General features: G+C 42.4%; 1 protein-coding gene across 50 annotated transcripts in view; it reads left to right on the top strand.

Moving 5' to 3' along the window:
* Window positions 1-5,692: 5,692 nt before the first annotated feature.
* The window catches only part of PUM1 (pumilio RNA binding family member 1), a 122,649-nt gene continuing 102,872 nt past the window's right edge, over window positions 5,693-25,469 (top strand). For 23 of the 50 annotated variants that reach the window (XM_070596199.1, XM_070596215.1, XM_070596363.1 and 20 more), the window contains exons 1-2: window positions 5,993-6,125; window positions 10,053-10,426. In XM_070596199.1, the coding sequence (XP_070452300.1) occupies window positions 10,064-10,426 (363 nt within the window). In that variant the 5' untranslated portion in view covers window positions 5,993-6,125; window positions 10,053-10,063. Of the gene's footprint in view, window positions 6,126-10,052; window positions 10,427-25,469 lie in introns of all 50 variants that reach the window. The other 27 variants (XM_070596319.1, XM_070596427.1, XM_070596335.1 and 24 more) reach the window with 12 other exon arrangements.

The raw sequence follows: 25,469 nt of genomic DNA on the forward strand, positions 1-25,469 counted from the left end.
AGACTGGCCCTGAGCTAACATCCGTGCCTATCTTCCTCTACTTTATATGTGGGATGCCTACCATAGCATGGCATGTCAAGCTGTGCCACGTCCCTAGCCGGGATCTGAACCAGTGAACCTGGGGCCGTCAAAGCAGAACGTGCACACCCAGCTGATGCGCCACCAGACTGGCCCCTATCATTTTCTTTTTTAAAAAAATTTTTTAAATTATTTTTTTATTGCAGTAACAGTGGTTTACAACATGGTATAAATTTCAGGTGAACATCATCCCCCCTTCCCCTCTAGTAACCACCAATCCAATCTCTGTTTCTATGTGTTTGTTTGTCATTGTTTTTATCTTCTATTTATGAGTGAGATCATATGGTATTTGACTTTCTCCCTCTGATTGTTTTTTTCGAAGATGATTCGCCCTGAGCTAACATCTGCTGCCAATCCTCCTCTTTTTGTGGAGGAAGACTGGCCCCGAGCTAACATCCGTCCCCATCTTCCTCTACTTTATATATGGGATGCCTGCCACAGCATGGCTTGCCAAGCAGTGCCATGTCCACACCCAGGATCCGAACCACCGAACCCTAGGCCACAGAATTGGAACATACAAACTTAACTGCTGTGCCACTGGGCCAGCCCCCCTCTGATTTGTGTGTGTGTGTGTGAGGAAGATTGGCCCTGAGCTAACATCTGTTGCCAATCTTCCACTTTTTGCTTGAGGAAGATTGTTGCTGAGTTAACATCTGTACCAATCTTCCTTTATTTCATGTGGGATGCTGCCACAGTGCAGCTTGACGAATGGTGCTAGGTCTGTGCCTGGGATCCAAACCCCAGGCCACCAAAGCAGAGTGCACAAACTTAACCACTACACCACTGGGCAGCCCCAGACTTAATTCCCATCATTTTCTAAATTCTATCCATACCCTATATCTTCCCCAACAAGCCAGTACTTTTGCATCTTTCTCACGTGCCATCGGATTCCTCTGTGAGATCATTTATGGTCATACTGTCTAGAATTTTAGTTTAGGGATTTTATTAACAAACTTTCTGTCTTCCTTTGGTGTTAGCTTTTCTCTTTCTCTCTTTCTTCCTTTCTTTTGACAACACTGTACTTCACTTCCTCCATTTCTTACAGGGACTGAATTGGCTTCAGTTTTGTTTCTTTGAGGCTTTCGTACTGCCCTGATTTGACCTCATGTCACTTGAGGATAGCTGAAAGGGCAGTCACCACCCCCTCAACCCTCACCTACATACCAGCCTTAATTTTCCTGAGGTTTCCTGTTTACAATTCATAGTGTTTCCTGAATCTGTGCCTTTTTTTCCCCCATTCCTTTTGGTAAATTAGCCCTGTCATGTCAAATATTTCTTCTGCCCTCCTCTTTCCCTCCTGTTTTCCAATTATCTGTACATTAAACTATCTCATTCTCTCTTCTATAACTCTTCTCCTTTTTCACTTTTCTATCATTTTGCCTCTTTGTGTTTCATTCTGGATATTTTCTTCTGACCTCTAAGTTTACTAATTCTCTCTTCTGCAGCTTTTGTCTATTTATTTATTTATTTATTTTCGGCGAGGAAGATTGGCCCTGAACTACCATCTCTTGCCAATCTTCCTATTTTTGCTTGAGGAAGACTGTCCCTGAGCTAACATCTGTGCCAATCTTCCTCTATTTTGTATGTAGGATGCTGCCACAGCATGGCTTGATGAGCAGCATGTAGGTCCCTGCCCAGGATCTGAACCTGTGAACTCCGGGCTGCCTAAGCCGAGTGTGCAAGCTTAACCACCAGGCCACCAGTCTGGCCCCCACCGTCTGCAGCATTTGATCTGTTGTTAAACCCAATCCATTGGGTTATTAATTTTTATTATTATATTTTTCAGTTATAGAATTTTCAGTTTGTAGTTTTGTATACTTTCCCTTTTTTGCCAAAATTATCAATCTTCTGTTTATCTTCTTGAACATGATAAATAATTTGATGACTATGTCATCTGAGGTTCTTTTGGGTCCCTTTCAATTGTCTTTTGTTGCTGCTGGTTTTTGTTCATATTACCTTGTCTTCTACTATGTGTGACTATTTCCATCTGTGGACTGAATATGGTATTTGCATAATCATTCATAGAAACAATTTGAGACCTAGACTGGCGATCTCTTTACCAAAGAGAGCATTCACTTTGCTTCCTGCCGGGTACCTGGAGGCACTGGCATCTGGGGTCGCCTTAATACAATTTCAGGGTTTGAGCTGGTCTGAAGCTGAGTTTCCATCTCTGTAAGAGCTTGTCTACTCTAGTCACCTTTGCTTTTGGGTGCAGTCCTTTGGGATCCAAATCCAAAGTGAGAGTTGTTTACTGGGCTGAGGTGCTCTCTCTCCTAGTAGGTTCTCGACTCCCATCTCCGTTCCCCTAATTACCCAAGGCTGCTGAAATCACCGCTCAGCCTCTTAGCTCCCTCTCAGGAAGTGCCCCACCAGAAAAGTGGTCCTACATGTGGGGCTTACATTCCTTAACTCCTCTCCTTTCCCAGACCCTGGCTCAGTAAGTCTTCACTAACTTGTTAACTTTCCAATGATTTCAAGAAGACATTTTTAGATTTTTCCAGTTCTGCTAGTTTTCCTCAGTGGGAGAGTTGGTCAGAATTTCCTAGTCACCAGTACTGGAAGCCCAACCCTCCTACCTTCCTAGGGGAAAAGCACTCTTATAACCAAGATTTGCTAAGAGACAAAATGACAGCGGAAATGCTAACAGTGTAACAATTACCCAAGCACCGAAACAATGAACAGAAGTGCCACCCAAAGGAGATTCCACAAATATAAAAAACACAAGTGTAAGATAGTTGAAAAAGCAACTTAAACTGACACTGATAACAAATTTTCTTCCGGAAAAGCAGAAGTCCAACTTTGCTTGAAAATGCTTTGCCTTCAGTTTACAAATACCATATTATGGTAGCCTTTAGTAGCCAATAACGGTTGACTAGAAAAAAGAATGAAAGTCTGTGGAATTGAACAGCACCTGTCCATTCTGGGATTGGTTCTCAGCTGCCAGCATGACCAGGTTGGCTGACTCACCAGGAAGCCTCAGACCCTACTTTGAGAACCATAGCCAAACAAAGGAAGAGGGAATGCTTGAAATTCTTGCACCAAAGCTTTCTTGTGCGGCCTTCACTAAAAGTTTCTGTTCTGAGATCTCTGTCTTTCTCTGATTAGGTGACAATGGAATGGATTAGGTTTCTCCTGATGAGATTAAAACATCCTTCTCCTATCCACCCTAATCCTCACCCCAGGTCAGCTTGATCAGATGTTTGGTTTTTGAAACCTCCCGAAGACTGACTATATTATCTGTTATGTGTGCGTTTAACCAGAGGAATCGTGAAGATTCCCTAGTTTGAGGGATGATTTTGACATCCTCCTGACCAGCCAACTCTTAGCAAATAGGCTTAGACAACGTATTTGGATAAATGCTAATCAGATTCCTTAACCTCACCAAACCTCAGTTGGCTCATTTTTAAACGGGAATAATAATGTTGTCCATCTCATAGGAATTTGAGGAGTTTTAGATGAAATAATTAATCTAAAGTCTTAGCACAGCGCATGGCACACAGATAAACATATGATAACAGGACAGTCTCATGAGTTTGTTGGAGGCCAGACTCTGATGGGGTTATTTTGGGGCTGAGCAGGGGCCTCTGGTCCCTTGAGAGCAATTCCTAAGGGAAAGCAGGGATGGGTGACAAGTATTCTGTGGAGATTGCAGCATTTGACCAGGGAGAGGCCTGAATGGGGCGTGGTACCACATGGCTTTGGCTAAACTGATCTTAGAATTACAATCTCTACACCTGAGTAACAAAAGCTAAAGCTTAAAACAAAGGAGTTAGTCATGGATCTCAGAATGAAATCAGGGAGAACACAGCCCGGTGAGTTTCTGGAAATTTTGTGACTTTCTCATGTTTGCTGTATTTCCTCTTCTTGCATGTTTTCGTATTATGGCTACTCAGCACTTGCCAGCGTCCTGGCTCCATGGGGCTAAGTGCTTCATCTGCTTTATTTCATTTAATGCTACCCTCGGTTCCATGGGAGAAAAATGGAGGTTCAGAGACGGTAAGTAATTTCTGACTTGGCTTAAGAGCTGGATCTCTGAATACAATGTATTACTTTTAGGGTTGTTGAATTTGAATTGACACTCTAAATGGCTGTTGAATTTGTTCATTTAACAAACATTTAACGAGTAATTACTGTATGCCCTACATTATGTTGGTTTCTGGTGATTCAGAAATGAATACAAGACCACAACAGCAACAAAACAGCTACATTTATTGAGTGCTAATTCTGTGTCAGGCACTTTATACACATTAGTTCATTTAACCATTGTAACCACCCTGTGAGAAGAGTACTGATATCCTTACTTTATGGATGAAGGAGCTGAGACTTGCCCAAGGTCACACAGCTGTGACTAGCAGAGCTCAGGAGCTTAAACAAGGATATCATTCTTTAAAAAAAATAAAAGTACTACATACTCAGACCATTGAAACCATGTGAGTGCTGATTTTCTCACAAATCTTGCCAAAACAAGGTGCTAACAATCATTTAAATCTTTGCCAGTATATTTAATAGATGAAAATATTACATTTCCAAGTTGCATTTCTTTTACTATTTTTTCTCATTTTTACAGCTTTATTGAGATATATTTCATATACCATAAACTTCGCCCATTTAAAGTGCACAGTTCGGCGGTTTTTAGTACATTCTCAGAGTTGTGCAACCATCATTACAATCTAATTTTAAAACTTTTCAACACCCCGGAAAAGAAACCCATACCCATTAGCAGTCCCTCTGCATTCCCTGCTCCTCTCCTCCTGAGCCTCCTAAAACTCATCTTTTACGTGTTTATTGACCATTAGTGATTTTACATCTGTCTCTTTTGGTTTGCTTGTTTTCAATTAATTAGAGAAATTCCATATTTATCATGAAGATTAACCCTTTGTCTACCATGCATATTGCAATATATTTTAGCTATTTTCTCATTTGTTCTACTTTGTCGATGGCCTCTTTTACTGTACAGATGTTTAAATTTCTTTCAATTTTTAAAAGTGATTGATTTAGATTCATTATAAACACTTTCCCTCCTCCAATTATAAAGCTTTTCCCCTCTTTTATCCTCTTCTGGTCTTTTATAAGTATCGTGATTTGCCTACCTTTTCAATCCATCTTGGGTTTACTTTGAGACAGAACAACTGTGTCTTACCAAACACTACTGATTCGAAAAGTCACTTTCATCATCAAATGGCCAAATTTCTATTCATGGAAACTGGGCAGAAGGACAACAGCTAACCGTGATGGCGTGCTTACAAATAGGTTCGGCCTTACGTTTTTCGTTTAATGTTCTGCTATCGCTGTCTTGAGATTCCTAATAATTTTGGACAAGGGGCCCCACACTTTCATTTTTTGCCAGACCCCGCAAATCAAGCAGTGGTCCTGCTTTCCCGTCCCAGGCCCTGGACTAAGTACTTTACATGTATTCTTCCGCTTAATCCTCACGGTGATTCTGTTGAGTAGCCGTTCTCATTTTCCTCTTCATTTTACAAACGGGGCAATGGAGGCAGGAAGACGAAATAAGGCCACGGAGCCAGAAAGCTGCAGCCAAGGGGTTTGAAGGCAGCACCTGTTACGCCAGGGCCCCGCGAGCAGGCGTGCGTGAACACTGCAGGCTGTTGCAATCTGGGGCTGAAACCGGGAGGGCGCGCGGCCGGGAGGCGCCCATCTAAGGTCCCCGGTCGACTCGCTGGCGCGTCGCCGCCCCGACCCCGCGCGCCCGGCCCCGCGGGCCGCCGCCTTCTGCCCGCGGCGGCGCGCGCTCGCCTAGCGGGCGGGCCCTCGCGCGCGCAGCGGTTGTGTTGCCTGCGAGTTTCCCAAGTTCACACAGGCCCCGGGTTGGCATGGCAACCGGGCAACCTGTTCCAGAGCCGCCTGCCTTCTCCGCACATGCCGCTGCCACCGCCGGAGCCGGGGCCAGCGCCTATCCCATGATGCACCGCGCCAGCCCAGTCCCCAGTGGGCCGCCATGTTGTCAGAGTGAAAGGTAAGGGGGAGCGAGAGCGCCGGAGAGAGAAGATCGGGGGGCTGAAATCCATCTTCATCCTACCGCTCCGCCCGTGAGTATCCGCACCCCGCCGGCCCCAAAGGCTGCTCCGGACCCCCAGCGAGCAGATTGTCCCTTTGTATTGGTGTTTGAGAGCGGTTGGGGGGGCGAGAAGGGCTTTGGAAAAGCCGCCGGGGCCCTGGCGGAGGCTTCTCACTCGCTGTTCCTCGTACATGTTTTGGAGTCAGCAGCAAGGCCCCTATTGTTATCAAAGGAGGGAGGGGGTGGGGAGCGGGGTGGAAGCGAGGAGAAGGCCGGGGCTGTAGGCCTGGGCCCGGGGCACAGCCTTGCCTCTCCATTTCTGCTCGGCCCGCTGGAGCCCCCGAAGATTGATGCTGCCATTCGGGTTGCTTTTTGGATGGGTTTGCGAAGCTCCGATCCCTGTGTGTGGCCATGGAGTGGAGAGCTCTGCCGCCCGGGGTTTCTTCGACTTCTTGAGCTTCCGTGGCAGCGCCGGAGCGGGAGAACAATAAATCGCCCCAGGAGCAGCCGTGGCCCTGGGCTGGGGACCTCCGGCGGGGGAGCTGGGCGAGCCTGAAACGTGGAGAAGGGGCGATCAGGAAGTTTCAGATCGCTTTTCAGGCTCCTGGGTGCTTGTGGCCTTTTGTTTCCGTGAGAGCTGGTGTTTTTTTTTGGTGGCTGCTTCCTCTTCGAGCCTCCATGTGTCGGTGCGTGTGTGTCTGAACTCGAAGAGGTGTTCACCCCTCGGTAGGAGGGAGACATACACGACACGAGGTAGTTTTCGTCCTTACAGCGTTCTTGGTAAACATAGATCATTTGTTATACTTGTCAGTACCACTCCCACGTCGAGGGAGGAGGACGCTCCTGTAACTTTTTTCCACCAGTTAAGGCCCCCCCCAGCCCCACGCACACGCACGCACACTCACACACTCACAATCAGGGAAGGTTTTCTCCTCCCCATCACTTGAAAGATTGTTACTCCTTATTGTCCAATTAAGAAAACAGTGTTCTTCCTTGTAGATTTCAATTCGTTCACTTCCTACTTTGAGATGAAGGAGGAGAGTTTGCGAGGCTTTCTGGGGTTTCTGTTGTGAAGTGATTTGCTTCTGAAACAATAGGCTTGCAGCTTTAGCTTTTTGGTTTGTTGTATGAAAACACGTAAAAACTCCCCGAGACTAGCCTCCTCCGAGAGATGTGGCTCCCCGGGCCGTGTTAGTAAGCAAAAGAAACATTGTGACCCGTTGCTAAGTTTAACTTTATAAGACACGCTTGGGGCCTGTTGATTGTTTATCTGGATCTTTGGGAAATACTGGATTCTGAACTTTGAGTTAGTTTTGCCTTAGCCACAGTTGAATTCATTCTATCCAAGGCCACAGCTTTTTTTGAAGTTGGGTTTGAAGTTTAGTTTGGGTTTAAAATGAACTGCTTTAAAATAAATTTGTGACCACAAAATGTTTTTTTCACGGTGGTGAAAATAAAGACCTTTTAAACATTTTAGTGGAAAAAAAGGGGAGCCGTGGAGCTAGATTAAACTTCCTTTGAAATAAAATCTTTATTAGTGATATTAAAAACACTTTGATGTACAGTTTGATAACTGTGGGAGAGTAACTAGAATCAGTGCTTATTTCCAGTTGCTAGTTATTTTTATAATATACCGTTTGAAAAACAAATTCATATTTCAAATGCTACACGTAACTTTTTAGTGGGCTTTGAGAGTTCTCTAAAAGTCATCGGCAATTTAAATGTTTGTTTCCTGATCTTTAAGTGACTGATTTCTTAATTTTTGTCCTGTAGTTGCCAAGATATTACAAAACTACGCGAGGCACATGTAAATTGCTTAGGTATTTGCTCACTTTCAAACTGTTCTGCCAGGTTTTCTCTTGTTTGAGAAACTGCCTTGCCTCATTAGGTAAAGCAGGAAGTCTCAGGGCATGTAGATAGCTTTACAAAAGCCAATTGTTTTGTTTGAACATTTTTATAGGGTCTCCCCTCCAACCCCCCCTCCCCGCCCCATTCCTTGTTCGAAGTTGTGTTCAGTGTGTTTCAGTGGGAAACACCTTTTTCACATGGAAATTCTTAGATAAGTGTTACGGCAAATCTTTTATTTCAGAAAAGGTTGCATTTGCTATTTTTGGAATCCTTTTAGGGACTGGAGCTCCATTGCCTTAACTGGTGGTAACTGAATTCCTGGAATCTCAGCAGGGTGACATTAAATGTACCCAACATTTTTATATCTATTATTTCATTTTGATTAAAAAAAGAAACCTTGTGAGGCATAGAGGAAGGATTTCTTCCATTTTCTAGGTGAGGAAACAGGCTCAGAGAGGTTGCTAGTTTAGTGGTAAACTTGGGTTTGGGATTGTCTTGCTTGCTCCAGAACAGATTCAGATCCAACTCCCTCATAGAAGAAAAATGAGGCTGGCTGCTATTGGTAATAAGAGGGCAGTGGGTTCTTTTGAAAATCAAACAGAAAGGCTTTAGCTGGTTAGCACTTTGCAAAGACCTATGGTAAAGACGGCTATGACTTTCTGGTTTTGACACTTAAGTGTGAACAGGATTCTATTCATGCCAGCAGAAACTGAAGTCCGGAAAGCTAGACTACCCCAGTACCTGTAGTGAGGTGCTGATGGCTTGGAATTGTTCATTGAGACTAGGCGTTTGCCAATTAGGCTTTGAGCAAATTACAGATTCTGTTGTGTCTTAGTTCTGGCTTCAAAACATAAATTAGTTGTGAGAAGCAGATGTTTCTTTATCAGGAGCTTTAATTATTCTATAAATAGAAATAATTTAATAGATTATTCATAAATCTTGTGAGTCTGTTTTTGAAATGTCACTGGGGTTAAGGAGAGAGAAAGCGTCTGTAGTAGTTGACTCTCATGTTGATAGCCTTGCAGTTAGACTTTAGGGTCTATGGACAGGCGTCTTCTGGTTGGTAACTGATTAATTACTTTGTAACAATTTTTTTAAAGTATCCACAGGCTGACAAGTGTTCTCTCTTATGTACAAATACAGTTTTTGATTTTAGGAAAAGAAAGTAGTAAGGTTTCATAGTAACATTTGGAGGTTCTTTGTTGATCTTTCCAGAGAAAAGTAGCAGATGCAAGTGATAGAAACGTTCCTGTGTTGATTTCCTGGGGAGTAGCAAGGGATTGATAGAAGGAACTAGGCTTGGGTGCACAACACGTTTAGGTTTGAATCCCTTCCCGGCAAGTCACCAGCTGAATGGCATTGGGCACATCCTGTGGCTTTTCTGTACCTTGGTGTTTTCATCTGTAAAATAGGGTGATGAGATAATGTCTACAATATATTTGCCACACAATTGTTGCTGTGTTGAGGCGTCTGTTTTTTTCTGCAGTGACACTTTATACTAGGAAAGTGTTTGAGTTTGGTTTGGTTTCATCCTGTTTCTAGGAGTCAAAGTACTCATGGAGTAAAAATGTGATTACACGTACAGTAATTGTGAATTACTGGTAAAAAATTTTGAATTTTTTCCCATCAGGAGGCCTTATTGTTTCTTCAAGGAGCAGACTATGAATATGTTGGACATTTTAAAGGGTCCTTTCAAGTTTTAGACAATCTGAGTCATTGCTAATTATATATGGGGTTTGGATTTTTGTTTGGTTTATTGGCGTATGTCTGCTCCAGCTGTAAAGCAATATTTTATGAAGCTCTTGTTCATTTAAAAAGTATCTAAAGTTTCCCTGTGGCTGCTGTCTTGAGTGCTTCCTGATCCCAATCCCTTGTCAGAGTGCCTGCCACCACCTACGTTTATTTCCATATGCACGCAAACTCAGGAACGTAAAAATGAGGTTTCAGTTTAGAAAATTGCGTATATAATAAAACATTTGGCTGCTTGGTAGAAACTGGTTGTAAATGATGTATTGCAAAAGACCTGGGGCTCATATTTTTGTCTTGGTGTATATCGAGTTCTGCTTTTAAAAATGCAAATTTTAAACGTTTATAACCTGTTTGTCCTTAGGTGTTGGTGGAATGAGCGTTGCATGTGTCTTGAAGAGAAAAGCAGTGCTTTGGCAGGACTCTTTCAGCCCCCACCTGAAACATCACCCTCAAGAACCAGCTAATCCCAACATGCCTGTTGTTTTGACATCTGGAACAGGGTCGCAAGCGCAGCCACAACCAGCTGCAAATCAAGCTCTTGCAGCTGGGACACACTCCAGCCCTGTCCCAGGATCTATAGGAGTTGCAGGCCGTTCCCAGGACGACGCTATGGTGGACTACTTCTTTCAGAGGCAGCATGGTGAGCAGCTTGGGGGAGGAGGAAGTGGTGGAGGCGGCTATAATAATAGCAAACATCGATGGCCTACTGGGGATAACATTCATGCAGAACATCAGGTAAAGAAAGTTCCCTCTTCCAGCTTTGAAACTCTTTGATAATCTGTCCACTTTGGCTATCTGCTTTCGGTGAATGTCTTTAAAAGCCTAAATTGTTAATTTCATTTGGTCTCAACTAAACAGTCACTTGTTTTAAAGGATGATTGTTGTAATATTGTTACTGGATCACTTATTCTGGTGCTAAATAGTAAATGACCGGTTCACTGAAAAAAAGACACATTACGTTAACGTGCACATTATATTTTTGGGTATACTTTTTTTAACGGTACTTTTTTTCCTATGACGTATATTCTTTTAAGAACTGTTTGGGCTGTTTATAGGCCGAATACATATTTTAGAGCCTTTCCTGTTGGTCGTGGGTGACTTTTGTTTTTAAGATGTTATACTTGAAAGTAGCGGAAGTTGATAACAAATCAGCTGCTCAAGAGAAATTTATTTGAAATGGAACTGATACATCTAATGTTTTGTGTCAGAGAGGAGTGAGTGTAGCTTCTAGGTTTTAACCATCTTTTTGTTGTAAGCACTTGTTTCATTTGGTTGATTTTAACATGCTTATTTTTAGTAATCCAAAACCACAGCTGGAATCACAGCGTATTTTACGGAGAAGAGAGTTTAGCCTGGTTGGTGTTTCCTAACTACCTGATAGTGATGAAAAGATGAGAACGTTTTACTCAGGCTGTTCTTTTAAATTGGGTATAGGTTGAATTTGCAAAGGTTCACTTGATATTGTCCCCATCTGAGTACTGATTTGCCAAAAGAACTGATCTTTCACTAGGCCTTTGGTGCGTCTGTTCTGCTTCAGAAAGGAGTCGGCCATAAGCACGCCTGCAAGTCTGAATTCTCGGTTGTGCTTCCCCTGACCCTTCCAAAGAAGGCTGCCCATGTCCCATAGTTCTTTACCACAGTAGAAACGAAGAGGTGGAACGCATCCTCTTGTTCCGCAGGGATTTATGGAGCACGTTGATCTTAGGTCTTTGGTTTACTGGAACAGTCATCAGTATCTGTGCTGCTTCATGAGCACCTACTATGTGTAGGCAGGGGCACTAAGACGGATGAGAGAGAAGGGGCTGCTGCTTGTGCGCTTAGGGTGCTTTTTAGCTTTATGATGTACCTATTACTTAAGACGCTGTATTTTCATTTCCTATTTGCTGGGAGTCTTGGAGGTCGGGATCAAATTTTGTTCATCTCACTATCCCAGTGCCCAGAATTAGGCATATAATAGAGCTTCAGAAGGAATTTATTGAATGCATGAGTCCTTAATGCTTTGGCCTTAAAATTAAGTTGGGGAAAAAGGACATTGATGCAAAGATAGGGGTGTTGAATGCCAGCCTAAGATTTAATTCAGTCGGAAGCAGGGTTTTTGAGTGTCTGTGTATGGAGTGGCTTTTGTTCAGTGGTGTTTTGGGGAGATTGAGTTGGCACTAAGAGATTGGAGTGGGTAAGGCCTGGGACTAATTGGGTAACTACTCTAACAGCTCTGGTGTGAGCAGTGGAAAAGAAGTATGGGACTGAGAAATGTGCAGAATTTAGTCGTTGAGTTAGAAATCGTGGGTCCCTGGGGAAATGAAGTAATAGAGATGAAAATAGAGGGGGCTCTGGTTTGGGGACAGGTAGTTAAGTTTGGTGGTACACGTGTGGAGTCTGAGATGTAGGCAGCTGTGCGTGTAGAGGAAGAGCAAGGTAGAAGGGATTTGGTTTGGGTGGTAGCTGTGTAGGGGGCAAAAGTGGAAGGCCTGTAATTTTTGCCTTTTTTGGCTAAATATTGTTTAAAAATCATAAACGTTGATTTTTAAAATCTATATCCTAGGAGCTGGCCAGGTGGCATATGGTTAAGTTCTCACACTCCGCTGTCACGGCCTGGGGTTTGCAGGTTTGGATCTCCGGCGCGGACCTAGTGCTGCTCATCAAGCGAGGCTGCGCTAGCATCCCACATAAAATAGAGCAAGAGTAGCACAGATGTTAGCTCAGCGACAGTCTTCCTTACGTGAAAAAAAGAGGAAGATTGGCAGCAGATGTTAGCTCAGGGCCAATCTTTCTGAAAAAACAAAAACAAAAAAATAAATAATCTATATTATAGATTTATGAAATCTCGTGTTGGCTTTCCTAGTGATAGGCTGATGGGTGAAAGCTGACAGGAGAATCAAGGTGCTTGGCTGAGTGGGCAAATCAAACTCTGGATCAGGCCTTGGCAGGGCTCTAAGATCTAAAATCTGGCTGTGCTGTGCAAGTCAACAAGTGTTTATTGAAGGCTTACTCTGAACTCTGTCTTATGCTGAGCCCTATCATAAGGAATCATATATGATTTGTTTTTTTAATTTTTTTTGAGGAAGATTAGCCCTGAGCTAATATCTGCCACCAATCCTCCTCTTTTTGTTGTGGAAGACTGGCCGTGAGCTCACATCTGTGTCCATCTTCCTGTGTTTTATATGTGGGACGCCTGCCACAGCATGGCTTGATAAGCGTGTGTAGGTCTGTGCCTGGGATCTGAACCTGTGAACCCTGCACCGCCGAACCCTGCACTGCCGAAACGGAGTGTGAACTTAACCGCTACGCCACCAGGCTGGCCCCATATATGACTTAGCAGTTTTATCTAGGTTAGTTAGCAAACCAGACTTAATGTTAAGTGGCAAAACCTGTTTCATACCCGGGGGCCTAAACGAATGACCCAACTTGGAATTGGCACTCATCACAACACTATTCTGTTGGGCTGGACACATGCTAGAACGAGCAACGTTAGGGAACTCAAGGTAGTTGCTGTGTTGCAGCCGTGGACCAGCCACCAGTCAGCTCTCCTGCAGTCCTTACAGCATATAGTAGTTTTCTGGTTTTGGTGTTGATCTCCCCTCTTGGACTGGACCATTCTAGGGCAGAGACTATTGTGTTTTTCATGCCCATTTCCCAAGAGGTGTCTGAAACTTTTGTGTTGATTGAATTTGTGAAGACCCCAAGTTCTTCAGCTTTGCACTCAGGTAAAGCAGTGGATCTTAGAGCTCAGCTGTCCTGCTGGGAAACACTGGCCACAGGTGGGGGCCACTAGGACGAGCAGCAGTGGTGAGTAGTGTAATTGAAGAGTGCAGGGGCGGCTCTCTAGGCGGAGAATCACTGCCCTCAGCAGCCTCTGTTTCGGGTTGGAGGAGTAAGAGGGTGTCCCATGTGTCGGGTGGGAATGCAGAAGAGGTTGCGAATCACTGACAGTGACAGAAACATTTCCTGAGCCCTGTGTTCCAGGCGCTGGGCTGTGTATTCCCTGTATTTTGTCCTCAGAACAATCCCCCAGTGGAGGTAATGCTCTTGAGAGATGAGAAACTGAAGCTTAGTTACTGCGTAGACCCTGGTTTTGAAGCCAGGTCTTTGGGCTTTCACTGCTCTCTCTATATTTCTGCCTCCCTAGGAATATTTGTAGCCTTAAAACTAAACCAAACCGAAGCCCACTATTGCAGCAAAGTAGCACATGCCAAGGTCAAATAAGTATTTGCCATAATTTTGCTTGAATTTTAGAGATGATAAACTTGCTGATACAGGGAGATGAATACAAATGTTTACTTTTCTCCTATAATTACAGGAGTCCTTGTTTTCCCCTCAAGAGCAGTAATGCTAAAGTCCGGCTTTTTTTCAGTTTTGTTTTTATTGCTTGTGTATTCTAAGTAGTAATTGTGGGAAACTTATCTCTGCAGAGACAGTGACTCAATATAAGGTAATCCTGCTGCCAGTATATTCTGCCATCCACAGGGCTGGTATTCCTGTTTGGTGGGCCTATTTCCTTACCCTTTTTTTTTTTTAAGTCCTTTTGGCATAATGGAACAAAATTTAAAAAGATTAAATTGGCAGAATGCTCTCACCAGTGAGCTGGTAAAGGAAACAATATCACAGGCTGTGGTGTCAGCCAGCAGTGTTGGAGGGAAGGGAGCTGTTTGTCATGCCAGGTACTTTATATCCGTTCTCATTGTTACTCCCTTTTCTGAGCAATTAATTTTTTACACTTAAAATTTTTTTTTTCCCTTTTGAAGTTAGGATTTTCCTGCCTGATGTAGGAATTCTCTTAGTGTCTACGTTTTCCCCTCCCCAGAACCCCAGCACATAGTCGTATATCCTAGCTGTAAGTTGGTCTAGTCCTTCTGTGTGAGCCGCTGCCACAGCATGGCAACTGACAGAGGGTGGTGTGGTTCCGCGACCCAACGGAGAGACGAACCTGGGCCGCTGAAGCCGTGAGAGCACCAAACTTGAACCACTGGGCCATCAGCCTGGTTCTTCTCCCTTCTTTATAGTGAGTTCTTTAAGCTGTGTCTAATATATAAATGACTGCTTTTCTTAATGTTTAAGTTTTATTTTCTGAGTATGAAACTTGACAAATAATTAGCATACAGCTCTTGAAATAAAAGTTTAAAACATTAACAGCTTGAGAAGACGTGTTGAGGTGATATGCAGTACTTTAAAAATCTTGCAAACTGAGATATTTAAAATTAGGTAAAACTAAAATTTAGAAACCGTAAAATAATATTGTGAGGTGAGGAAGAGTATTTAGATTTGTTTGTATGGTTATTCAAAAAGTTATAATGTACCGCAAACTCTTTATGGTCTTTCTGTATTTGTCTTTTTTTACCTTAAGAATATAAACATGGGGGGCTGGCCCGGTGGCGCAGCGGTTAAGTGCGCATCTTCCGCTTCTCGGCAGCCCGGGGTCCACTGGTTTGATCCCGGGTGCGGACATGGCACCGCTTAGCACGCCATGCTGTGGTAGGCATCCCACAAATAAAGTAGAGGAAGATGGGCACGGATGTTAGCTCAGGGCCAGTCTTCCTCAGCAAAAAGAGGAGGATTGGCAGATGTTAGCTCAGGGCTAGTCTTCCTCAAGAAAAAAACAGAATATAAACATGTATCACTTGTTTTAATTCATAAAATTATTGTATGTCGTATAGTTAGAAACTGTAAAGCCCTAATGTTTGGCCAAATTGAGGTCTTTGGAGGAGAGTGAGTGAAAGCAGTCCCATGAATTTTTTTTTTTCCTGTAAAATTTACCCATAGTAAACAGGACACTGGATGTGGATCGAGATGTTATAAAACTCTAGAAAACACATCTTCCTATGTAAGTGAATAATACTGTGTAAAATTTTGCCTACAAAAAAAGTTTTCTGTATTTATTTTAACAGTAATTTTGATAACTTAAGATTTTTTTTTCTGAGTAGTATTAAAGGTTTTGTCCTGCAAAGCCCGAGGTCTGACTTGCTGTGATTGTTTTATTATCTTATTGTGAAATCTGTTTTCTCTGTAAACTGCTGTGAGATAAAGTGGATGATGAAATAGGGAAAACATTTTAAAGTTGATCAGTTGAACTGTGGCCTCTGTACTGGATTTAAGAGGCAGAGTTAGGTAGAGGCTCTGCTTTGGGAGAAAGGAAATTTAGAGGACAACACAGTTTTCTCACTTTTGCTGGTAGTTTCTTGGCACTAGGACGCATCAGTATCCACCATCCGTTGGCAGCTGGGGAGATAGTTCTAGATAGCCGGGCAAGGTTCAGTGGATGAGTCTTTTCTTGGCCTCTTATTTGTACCCCTTTCTGTTTCACTTGGTGTTGCTGTCTTCTGGTGGTCTCCTGACACCGACCCCTGACATGTCCGTCCTTCTTACTGTCCAATGGCTGAGAGTTAATCCTTACACTTGTAATTAATAAATACTATGATCAACTGGGAGGAAGTGCAAGTATTCCCCATACTGGGAGTCTTGTCATTCCCTAAGATCCTTTTTTTTTTTTTGAGGAAGATTAGCCCTGAGCTAACATCTGCTGCCAATCCTCCTCTTTTTGCTGAGGAAGACTGACCCTGAGCTAACATCCGCGCCTATCTGCCTCTACTTTATATGTGGGATGCCTACCACAGCATGGCTTGCCGAGTGGTGCCATGTCTGCACCCAGGATCTGAACCGGTGGACTCTGGGCCGCTTTAGCGGAATGTGCACACTTAACCATCTCGCCACCGGGCCAGCCCCCCTAAGATCCTTTTTTATTGTCCCTGCTGAATGACTCTTAGACCGGGAGTCTCTTGTCTTTCTGCATAGATGCTTATTAGGTGCCTCAGCATTTAGGCCAGTGGCGTTTAGTAAACATCATGCATTAAAGCAGAGTAATTCATGCCTTCATGTTTTGTTTTTGCTTACACCTGTATTCTTAGAGCCTTTTTCATTATATTTGGGGTTCTCAAAGACTTAACGTTATGTACTTGGTCAAAGGATCCTCGGTAGGCCTTCTTTGATTATAACTTTAAGGATTATTTTCCAATTTTAAGAATTAGTTTCCAGTTTGAAAAAAAAGTATTCAGTCAGATACCTTTTCTAATGCTGTGGTATGTGTGTGGTTCCTAAGTGAACAACTTGGCAGAGGTTTCTGGTACATCTTTGTTTTGTTTCAGAAAGTTTTTGGTGTGGCATTAGAAAAAAAATTAGAGGATTGGTGGTAATGAGCTGTAACAATGGGAAAGTAAGGGTATGTCAGGAAAACGAAGGGGGTAGATTTAAGATTTAGAAATACGTACCAGAGTATGGTGGGCTATAGAATTTGCTCTGGGTGTCCCTGTAGCCAAAGAGAAGAGGGAAATAGGGCGAATCACGAGATTGTTAGTAAGAGAAAGCACCGTGGTTCCTCAGGAAGGGCTGGGTTTCAGACTTGAGTGTGGATGGGGTTGAAGTGCCTCATAACTGTGAAGTCATATGATACTGTTTTTCATTAAACCCCTCTCTTCTTGCAGAAGAGACGCACATCTTTTGTGCGTGTGTCCATTTTCTCCCAGGCAATGATATTCGCTGATTACTTTCTATAGGCTGAGCCTGAGTACAGAATCATGCTTCCGGGTATTGTGGAAAGAATACTTAAAAGAAAAGAGTTCTGGCTCTTGCTTAGAATCCATCTATTCACTGTTGGGAAATGGCTTAACACTCACAGAGGAATGGAGGGTTGATGATGAACACGATGCCAAGAGCAGTAAGTGCTGAGGGTAGGGTAGGAGTTTGTTGTTGTTGTTGAGGGACCTCTAACCCTTCTTCTGTACTCTTTACGCTCCGTTTCTTCATCTTCTGGATGTCGTAGGAGCCATAATGGGAGTGTGGCTTCAGCTCAGTGCACTGCTCTGGTGTTTTGCTCCCTGCTGTGAATACTGTTGAGAAGTGCGGTCAGTGATTGGCAGTGGGTTGGATGAGTTGAATATTTGGGATTTTGATTAAAGAGCTTGGGCCTGAAGGGCGTACATGGCATTGGTGATAAGACCTGCAGTTGGAGAGTTACTGGACCTTTGCCAAAGAAATGTTGTTCATGTTTTTTTCATGTAATATTTTTTGAGAACTGTTGGTTTTTGAAGTGCCATATTAATGGTTTCTGAAGATCCTGCAGACGTGGATTTGTCTGTTTATCGCCTTTAGTAAGTGCTCTTTTATGGTTAAAGTACCTTTCTTAGTGTTTTTATGAATCTCATCAGGAAAACTTTGAGGTTTGTAGAAATTGGGGCCCTAAAGATTTTTTTGTAATTGCTCTATTGATACATAATTCATCCATTAAAGTACAGTTCATTGGTTTTTAGCAGATTCACAGAGTTGTGCAGCCATCACCACAGTCAATTGTAGAACATTTTCATCATCTCAAAAAACCTGTCCCCAGTAGCAGTCACCCCCCCAGCCATCAGCAACCATCAGTCTCTGTGTCTGTGGATTTGCCTACTTTCAACATGTATAAAAGGAATCATACAATATGTGGTCCTTTTTGACTGACTTCTTTGACTTAGCGTAATGTTTTCAAGGCCCATCCATGGTGTAGCATGTGTCACTGCTTCATTCCCTTTTGTTGCTCAATAATAGGCCATTATAAGATATCTACCACACTTTGGTTATCCCTTTATCAGTTGATGGACCTTTGGGTTGTTTCCATTTTTTGAGTATTACAAACAATACTGCTATGAAATTCATTTACAAGGTTTTGTCTGGACATATATTTTCCTTTCTTTTGGGTACCTAAAGATTTTGAAAGGTGCATAAGTCTCTCATGTACAGATAGAAAAACTATGGGGATTTCTTCCCTGCACAGTGCCTTTTAGAAATAGAGGTTGAGAGGGCAAGTCTATCTACAGCTGTACACTGTGGGTTTGGAGTTTTTCCAAGCAACAAGTTTTACTGGGGCTACTGGCAACTTTCTTCTCTATCTATAAAGAAAATGTTTTCAAGTTAGCAGCGTAAATTAACTTGTTTATAACCCTGGGAAGAGGAATGCTTACCTTATAGAGAACAGGTGTTTTCAGGGAGCTACACTCTTTAGAGGTCATGAGTATTCAGTCAATTGATCTGCTGATGACAGATAGTTTTTGGCTATTAAAGAAAGTTCCCTAAGGATTTTAGCCACGGAACAGTTCATTAACCTAATTCTGGTTATTGTATGTATTTAAAAGCACCATACCTGCTGTTAATTAAAAAAAAGTTCTTTAATTTGCTAAGAATTTATTTATTCAGATTGTTCTTTTTTCCCTCCAATTGGCCAAATTAGAGAGATACTACTTCTGTGGATCAGAAGCCTAGTAAAAGGCAGAAGAATGTGATTAGTATATCGCTGTTTCTCTGAAGAAACCTCCACAGTTTCAGGGAGGGAGGAAGGAGTTCTAAAGAAGGTTGTTTCGGAGTGAGGATTGCTGGGAGTCTCCACTGAGCCGAGCGCTGAGACGCTGCAGTGTGTCTGCGTGACACAAACACGTCGGATGAGAGTAATTGTATATTAGATACAATTTCATTAATTTATTATCTAGAAAATGGGCTTTAAGCTCTATGTTCTCATTAAGAGTGATGTATGGAAAAAGGACTGGGAGGATAAATGGCAAAATACTGCTTTTATTTGTGTAGGTGAAGAAAGTGGCACAGACGCTAATTTGGTTTTTTACACATTTTATATTTTCCAGCTTTCAGACCCTGAAATTTTTGTAGGTTTAAAAAGAAAAAAAAAAGACGAACCGTATGCCTTCGAATGAAAGTGAATCGGCTGATACATTTCCAGTGGAATTTGGCCGTTGGAAAAGATCTTTGAAATTACTTAAGTTTTTTTCCCCCCAATGCAGTGATCTCCTTTACGTTAATTATCTCTGTTTTAGTAAAAGTCTGTGTGTTGGACGGAGATAGGTGAGCGTATCTAGTGAGATATTGAGTACTTCCTTTCTGGATCTAGAAGTCATAATGATACTTACTTCATAAGCTGTGTGCTGGAACTGTTCTAGGCTTTTTACATAGGATTTAAACCCCCAGAAACTGTATGTTGTTGTTGTGTTTTTTATTTTTTATTTTTTTGCTGGGGAAGATTTGCCCTGAGCTAACATCTGTTGCCAATTTTCCTCTTTTTGCTTGAGGAAGATTTGCCCTAAGCTAGCATCTGTACCACTTTTCCTCTATTTTGTATGTGTGTCACTGCCACAGCACGGCTGCCGATGACTGGTGTAGGTCTGCGCCCAGGAACCAAACCCAGGCTGCTGAAGTGGAGTGTGCTGAACTTAACCACTAGGCCATGGAGCCGGCCCCCGTATCTTGTTTTTTATTGTTTCCATTTTATGGGTGAGGAAATGCAGGGTCAGAAAAGTGAGGTGCCATGTTTTGGGGTCTCATGAATCATCTGTGTTGGAGGCACTTAGCTCATGCTCTTTCCACCAGACCCGTCTGTTTTGAGATCTGCTGCACCTCATGGAGTGTCAACTTGTCCCTAGGACACACACAGGCCCATTTTACATGTCACACCACCTTTTCAGCCCTACTTGCTGCTCACGTGTTTCTAATGTAGAGGCACCAGTAAGAGTTTACTTTGCTTATCTAATTCTAGAAGCCCAGGACTGGACGTGTAGTAGGTGCTCAGTGAATGGCATGATGCTGTTCAGAACTGAACGTGCTAGCTTCCTTCGTTCCCTGTCTTCTGTTTCTGTGGATGGCATCTCCATTACAGGCAGTCCAGGAATCTCAGGTTCTTGCCTCCCCCCTCCAACAGTTCCAGCTTTATATCCACATTGCCGTATTCGATGGGCTTGTATTTCTTGCCTGGACATTTACGGTAGTCTTTGGACTGGTTTTCTGCACTGCCCCCTCCCCCCTTCTTCCCTCTGGCTATTTTCTGTGCTGCTGCCAAATTGATATTTCTGAAGACACAAATAATGCTTATGTGTCTCCCTTGCCTATACTTTGTTTTTTGCTTTTCTTTTTCTCTTTTTTGGTGAGGAATAGTGACTCTGAGCTAAGATCTGTTGCCAATCTTCCTCCTTTTTTTTTTTTTGCTTGAGGAAGATTGTTGCTGAGCTAACATCTCTGTGCATTTTATGTGGGATGCCACCACAGTGACTTGATGAGTGAGTCTAGGTCTGCACGCAGGATCCAACCCTCTGAACCCCGGGCTGCCAAAGCGGAGTGCGTGAGCTTAACCACCATGCCACTAGACCAGCCCCTGTTTTTTGCTTTTCAGTTGCTTTTGTGATAATTTCCAAGCTCTTCCATATAGCATCACGTAGGCCCTTTGTGTTTTGAACCAGTTTACCTCTGCAGTCTTTATTGGCACTCCACTTCAGCTATACTGAAGTTTTTGTTAACTCTGAACACAAAGAGGTGGTACGCGTCTTGTTGAAGTATTGAGCTCCCTGAGTTGGGGTTGAATATTTACTCTGTCCTTCACCACGAGTACTAGGAAGCTGTTCAGTAAACAGATTCTTGGGCTAGAGTTCAGACCTCCTGAATCAGAATCTCCAGTGGTGAGGTGCGTTCGTGTGCTCTTTAAAAAGCGCTCCCTCGCGACCCTCATGCGCGTCTTGGTTAAGAGCTGCTGGATGGTTCTTGGGGAGAATCTTTCAGCCTTGTCTCTTCAGCACCTGGCGAATAGTATGTGCCTCATAAATGATGAATGGATGCCTTCTGTCATCAGGGCATGTGGAACAGACTTCTGGAGTGGAGTGTTTTATTTTGAAGAGCATTGAGACGTCATTTTGAATGAATAAGGTGTAAGGTGTAACACTGTGTATGGTCTTGAATTCTTACTGAGAGGCTTTGGGACTGGAGATAAGGAGCCATTAAGGCTCCTTTATTTATTTATTGAAGGGTTGCATTAAAGAACTTTTAAAGTAATTTCTCTCAGCTCTGGTTTTATGCTTTTTTGTTTTGTCTTTTTTTTGGGGATTTCTTGAAACAGTGTCAGAGATGGACATACAGAAGGGGCTGTAGGAGCAAGGTTACTTCCCTTAATTTGTAAAACGTTAAAGCTTTGTTTCTGTTCCCAGTCACATCACATGTTGGGAAGCAGTGCCCTACTGTTTCAACCTAATACATTGTCAAGTTCATTCCTGTTCTCAGATAGGAGTATTATCTGCTAGTGTAGTTCAAGGAGATAGTATCTTTATGAAGATAGATACTATTTGGGTTTAAGGTTTCTATTGGGACATAGTATACAGTGTGAATATTAAAATGCAAAATTTTTTTCTCTATTATGGTTATGGATGTTGTTCTAAAGTGGAGTTTTTAAAACAGCTTTATTGAGAGATAATTCACATACCATACATTTCACTCCTTTATTTTTTTATTTTTATTTTTTTTAAGAGTTTTACTTTTTATTTTTTTGAGGAAGATTAGCCCTGAGCTAACTGCTGCTAATCCTCCTCTTTTTACTGAGGAAGACTGGCCCTGAGCTAACATCTGTGCCCATCTTCCTCTACTTTATTTGTGGGACGCCTACCACAGCATGGCTTGCCAAGTGGTGCCATGTCCGCACCTGGGATCTGAACTAGCAAACCCCGGGCCGCCAAAGCCGAACGTGCGCACTTAATTGCTGCGCCACCAGCCCGGCCCCATTTCACTCCTTTAAAATGTACTATTCATTGGTGTTTACTGTAGTCATAGAGTTGTGCAATCATCACCACAATCAAATTTTAAAACATTTTCATCACCCCAAAAGAGACCCAGTACCCGTTACTAGAGACTCTCCACTTCCTCCATTCCCCTAGCCCTAGGCAACCACTAATCTTTCTGTCTAAAATGGAATTTGGGTGGCCGGCCCTGTGGCTGAGTGGTTAAGTTCCTGCGCTCCGCTTCGGCGGCCCAGGGTTTCGCAGGTTCGGATCCTGGGCGCGGACGTGGCACCGCTCATTGTCAGGCCATGCTGAGTTGGTGTCCCACGTGCCACAACTAGAGTACACAACTATATACTGGGGTGGGGGGGCGCTTTGGGGAGAACAAGAAGAAAAAGAATTTGTTTTGATAGTACATGATTATTCTAAAAAATTTCATAATCTGTTTTTCAGAGTTAATTACTTTTAACAGTTTGGTTCATTTCCTTCCAGACTTTTTCTACACATATATAAACACAGATTCGTGAATGTGTTGTAGTTTTAAACCAAATGGAATCATTCTCTCCCTCTAAATATATATTACACAAGTAGGCGTCTGTGTACACACTGTAGTCTTTTCGCCCTTAATACATTGTGGCTGTACTTTCAGGTCCATAAATACGTCTATATCCTTTTTAAGGGCCATAGTGCATGGAAGTAGAATAATTTATTTCGACTGTATTATCCTAGATTGGTGGACTTTTAGGCTGTTTTCAGCTTTTGACATTCTAAACAATGCTATAGTAAATAATACTATAGTTGTATTTTTGTATCCTGGAGTCATTTCTTTAGGATATATTCATAAAAGTGAAATTGACAGATTAAACAAATATTACATTACATGTTTCCACACTGTTCTCCACATAGATTGCGTCAATTTAAAGTTCCATCAATACTATATGAGTGTTCTTTGTCCATTTTTTTCTGTGAGTGTATTTGTTATTTTCCTAGATTTATAAGACTGCTTTTATATGTCTTTTAACTTTGTTTATTGTGTCTGTTGCAATTCAGAATTCTAAATTGTATGTAATCAAAAGTGTTGGTCTTTTGCCTTTGAATTCTTTAACTTTATGCTTTTAGGCCATTCCTCACCCCGTCTCCATTGGAGTTTATTTCTGTGTATTGTACAGGGAGGAAGTAATGATGTAATTTTACTTTTCTCAAATGGGTAACAAGTGATCCTAGCACCATTAATTGATTTGAAAGATCTCCTTTATAATAAATTGTCTCCCTATATACTGGATCTATTTTGACTCGTTTATTGGTGTGCTTATTCTTACTCTAGGGCTAGAATTTTTTCTTTTTTAAAAAAAATAATCTTGGGGCCGGCCCTGTGGCCGAGTGGTTAAGTTCGCATGCTTGGCTGCGGCGGCCCATGTTTTCGCAGGTTCGGATCCCGGGCGTGGACATGGCACCGCTCATCAGGCCATGCTGAGGCAGCGTCGCACATGCCACAAGTAAAGGGACCCACAACTAAAATATACAGCTGTGTACTGGGGGGATTTGGGGAGAAAAAGCAGAAAAGAAAAAAAAAAAGATTGGCAACAGTTGTTAGCTCAGGTGCCAGTCTTTAAAAAAAAAAAAAAAAAAATCTTGAGCTGGTCCGGGTGGCTGAGTGGTTTAAGTTTGGCATGCTCTGCTTCAGCGGCCTGAGTTCAGTTCTGGATGTGACCTACAGCACTCTGTCAGTGGCCATGCTGTGCTGCTGGCCCACATCCTGAAAAGCAGAGGAAGATTGGCACAGATGTTAGCTCAGGGTGAATCTTCTTCAGCAAAAAAAGAAAAGAAAAGAAAAGAAAAAAGGTCTTTATTGAGGCATAATCAACATAAAATGCACACATTTTAAATGTACGGTTTGATAACTTTTGACATATCAAACTTTTCACCCGTGAAACCATCACTGTAATTAAGATAATGACAATTCCCATCTTCTCCAAAAGTTTCCTTGGCTCTTTTTACTTCTCCCCAGCAGCAGTCACTGATATGCTTTCTGCCTAGGTCTAGACTTTTAATTATTGTATTTTAATGGTATTTGGAATGACATTAAAACATTCTTATTATTTCTAGAATCACAGGCATGCCCCATCACCCAAGGTTTTCTAGTGGCTGCTTCATTTGCTTGACTGCTCCTCTCTCAGATATCTATAAAAGTTGCTCTCTCACCACTTCAAGTCCTTTCCTTAAATGCTTCCTTGTCAGTGAGGCCTTCCATGAACATTACTTAAATTGCAACTCTGTCCCCCTTTCCTGCTTTAATTTCCTCAATAGGCTTTGTCACCACTTTGTAAATTTTTCTGCTTTCTGAAATGTTTATAGTGAGGGTTTATTGTTTTTAGAATTCAAAATTACCTAAAACCCATATTTTTAACGGGAGGAAAAAAACCATGTGTTTTGATTTTTACATCCCATTTCAAACATTGTTCCATGGCACTCGTAGCCTCCAAGTTTAAAACCTCATAAATGTGCTATACCTTACGTCCCTGTCAGCTTTAGGAGGGACCACTTTCAAGCTTTGTGACCTCATTGTAATACCGACTAAGGGTAAGAAACTAAAGGTAGTAGCTGTTTTCAAAAAGGGGCAACTGAAGGTTCACCGTTTGCATAACATCAGGTGGAATTCCGTCAGGAAACAAACCAAATTAATACTTCCCAGTACTTCAAAGATTCTTCAGCTCGGCTTCTCTGCCCTTGTATTCTATCTCCTGGTTAAGAATCGCTGATTTTTCTTTCTTTTAATTCAGAGGAGATGGAACTCTTTTTAAAATATTTTCTCCTGCAGATACAATTTGGGTTTCTGTGTTATGCTCTCTCTTAGGAGGATAAAGTCCAGAAGGAGCTCTTTGATGTGCCCCATAGCTGCCCTCTGAGTTATGTTGCTGTGATTTATTTGGAGAGACAGACTCACGGAGAATTCCTTATTCCTTTACAAACTATGAACAGCACAGCGTTGAAACAAAGGAGCGGGAAGGCTTAGTCTCAAGGCTGCTGGATGGAACGTTTTCTGGGCCTCCTGGCTGAAGACCTGTCAGGACGCTCTTATCTCCTCTGCCTCCGTTTGTATTGTAACGGCAAAATGAACTGTCAACTGAGAAACTTTCTCAGAGAAGAGTTAGATTAATAATGTAGATTGTCCCTGGTGTCACGCCATAGTTTATTCCCTGTACATCTAAAAACATATC

Source organism: Equus przewalskii, chromosome 2 (genome assembly GCF_037783145.1).
Source record: "Equus przewalskii isolate Varuska chromosome 2, EquPr2, whole genome shotgun sequence".
NCBI lineage: Eukaryota > Metazoa > Chordata > Mammalia > Perissodactyla > Equidae > Equus > Equus przewalskii.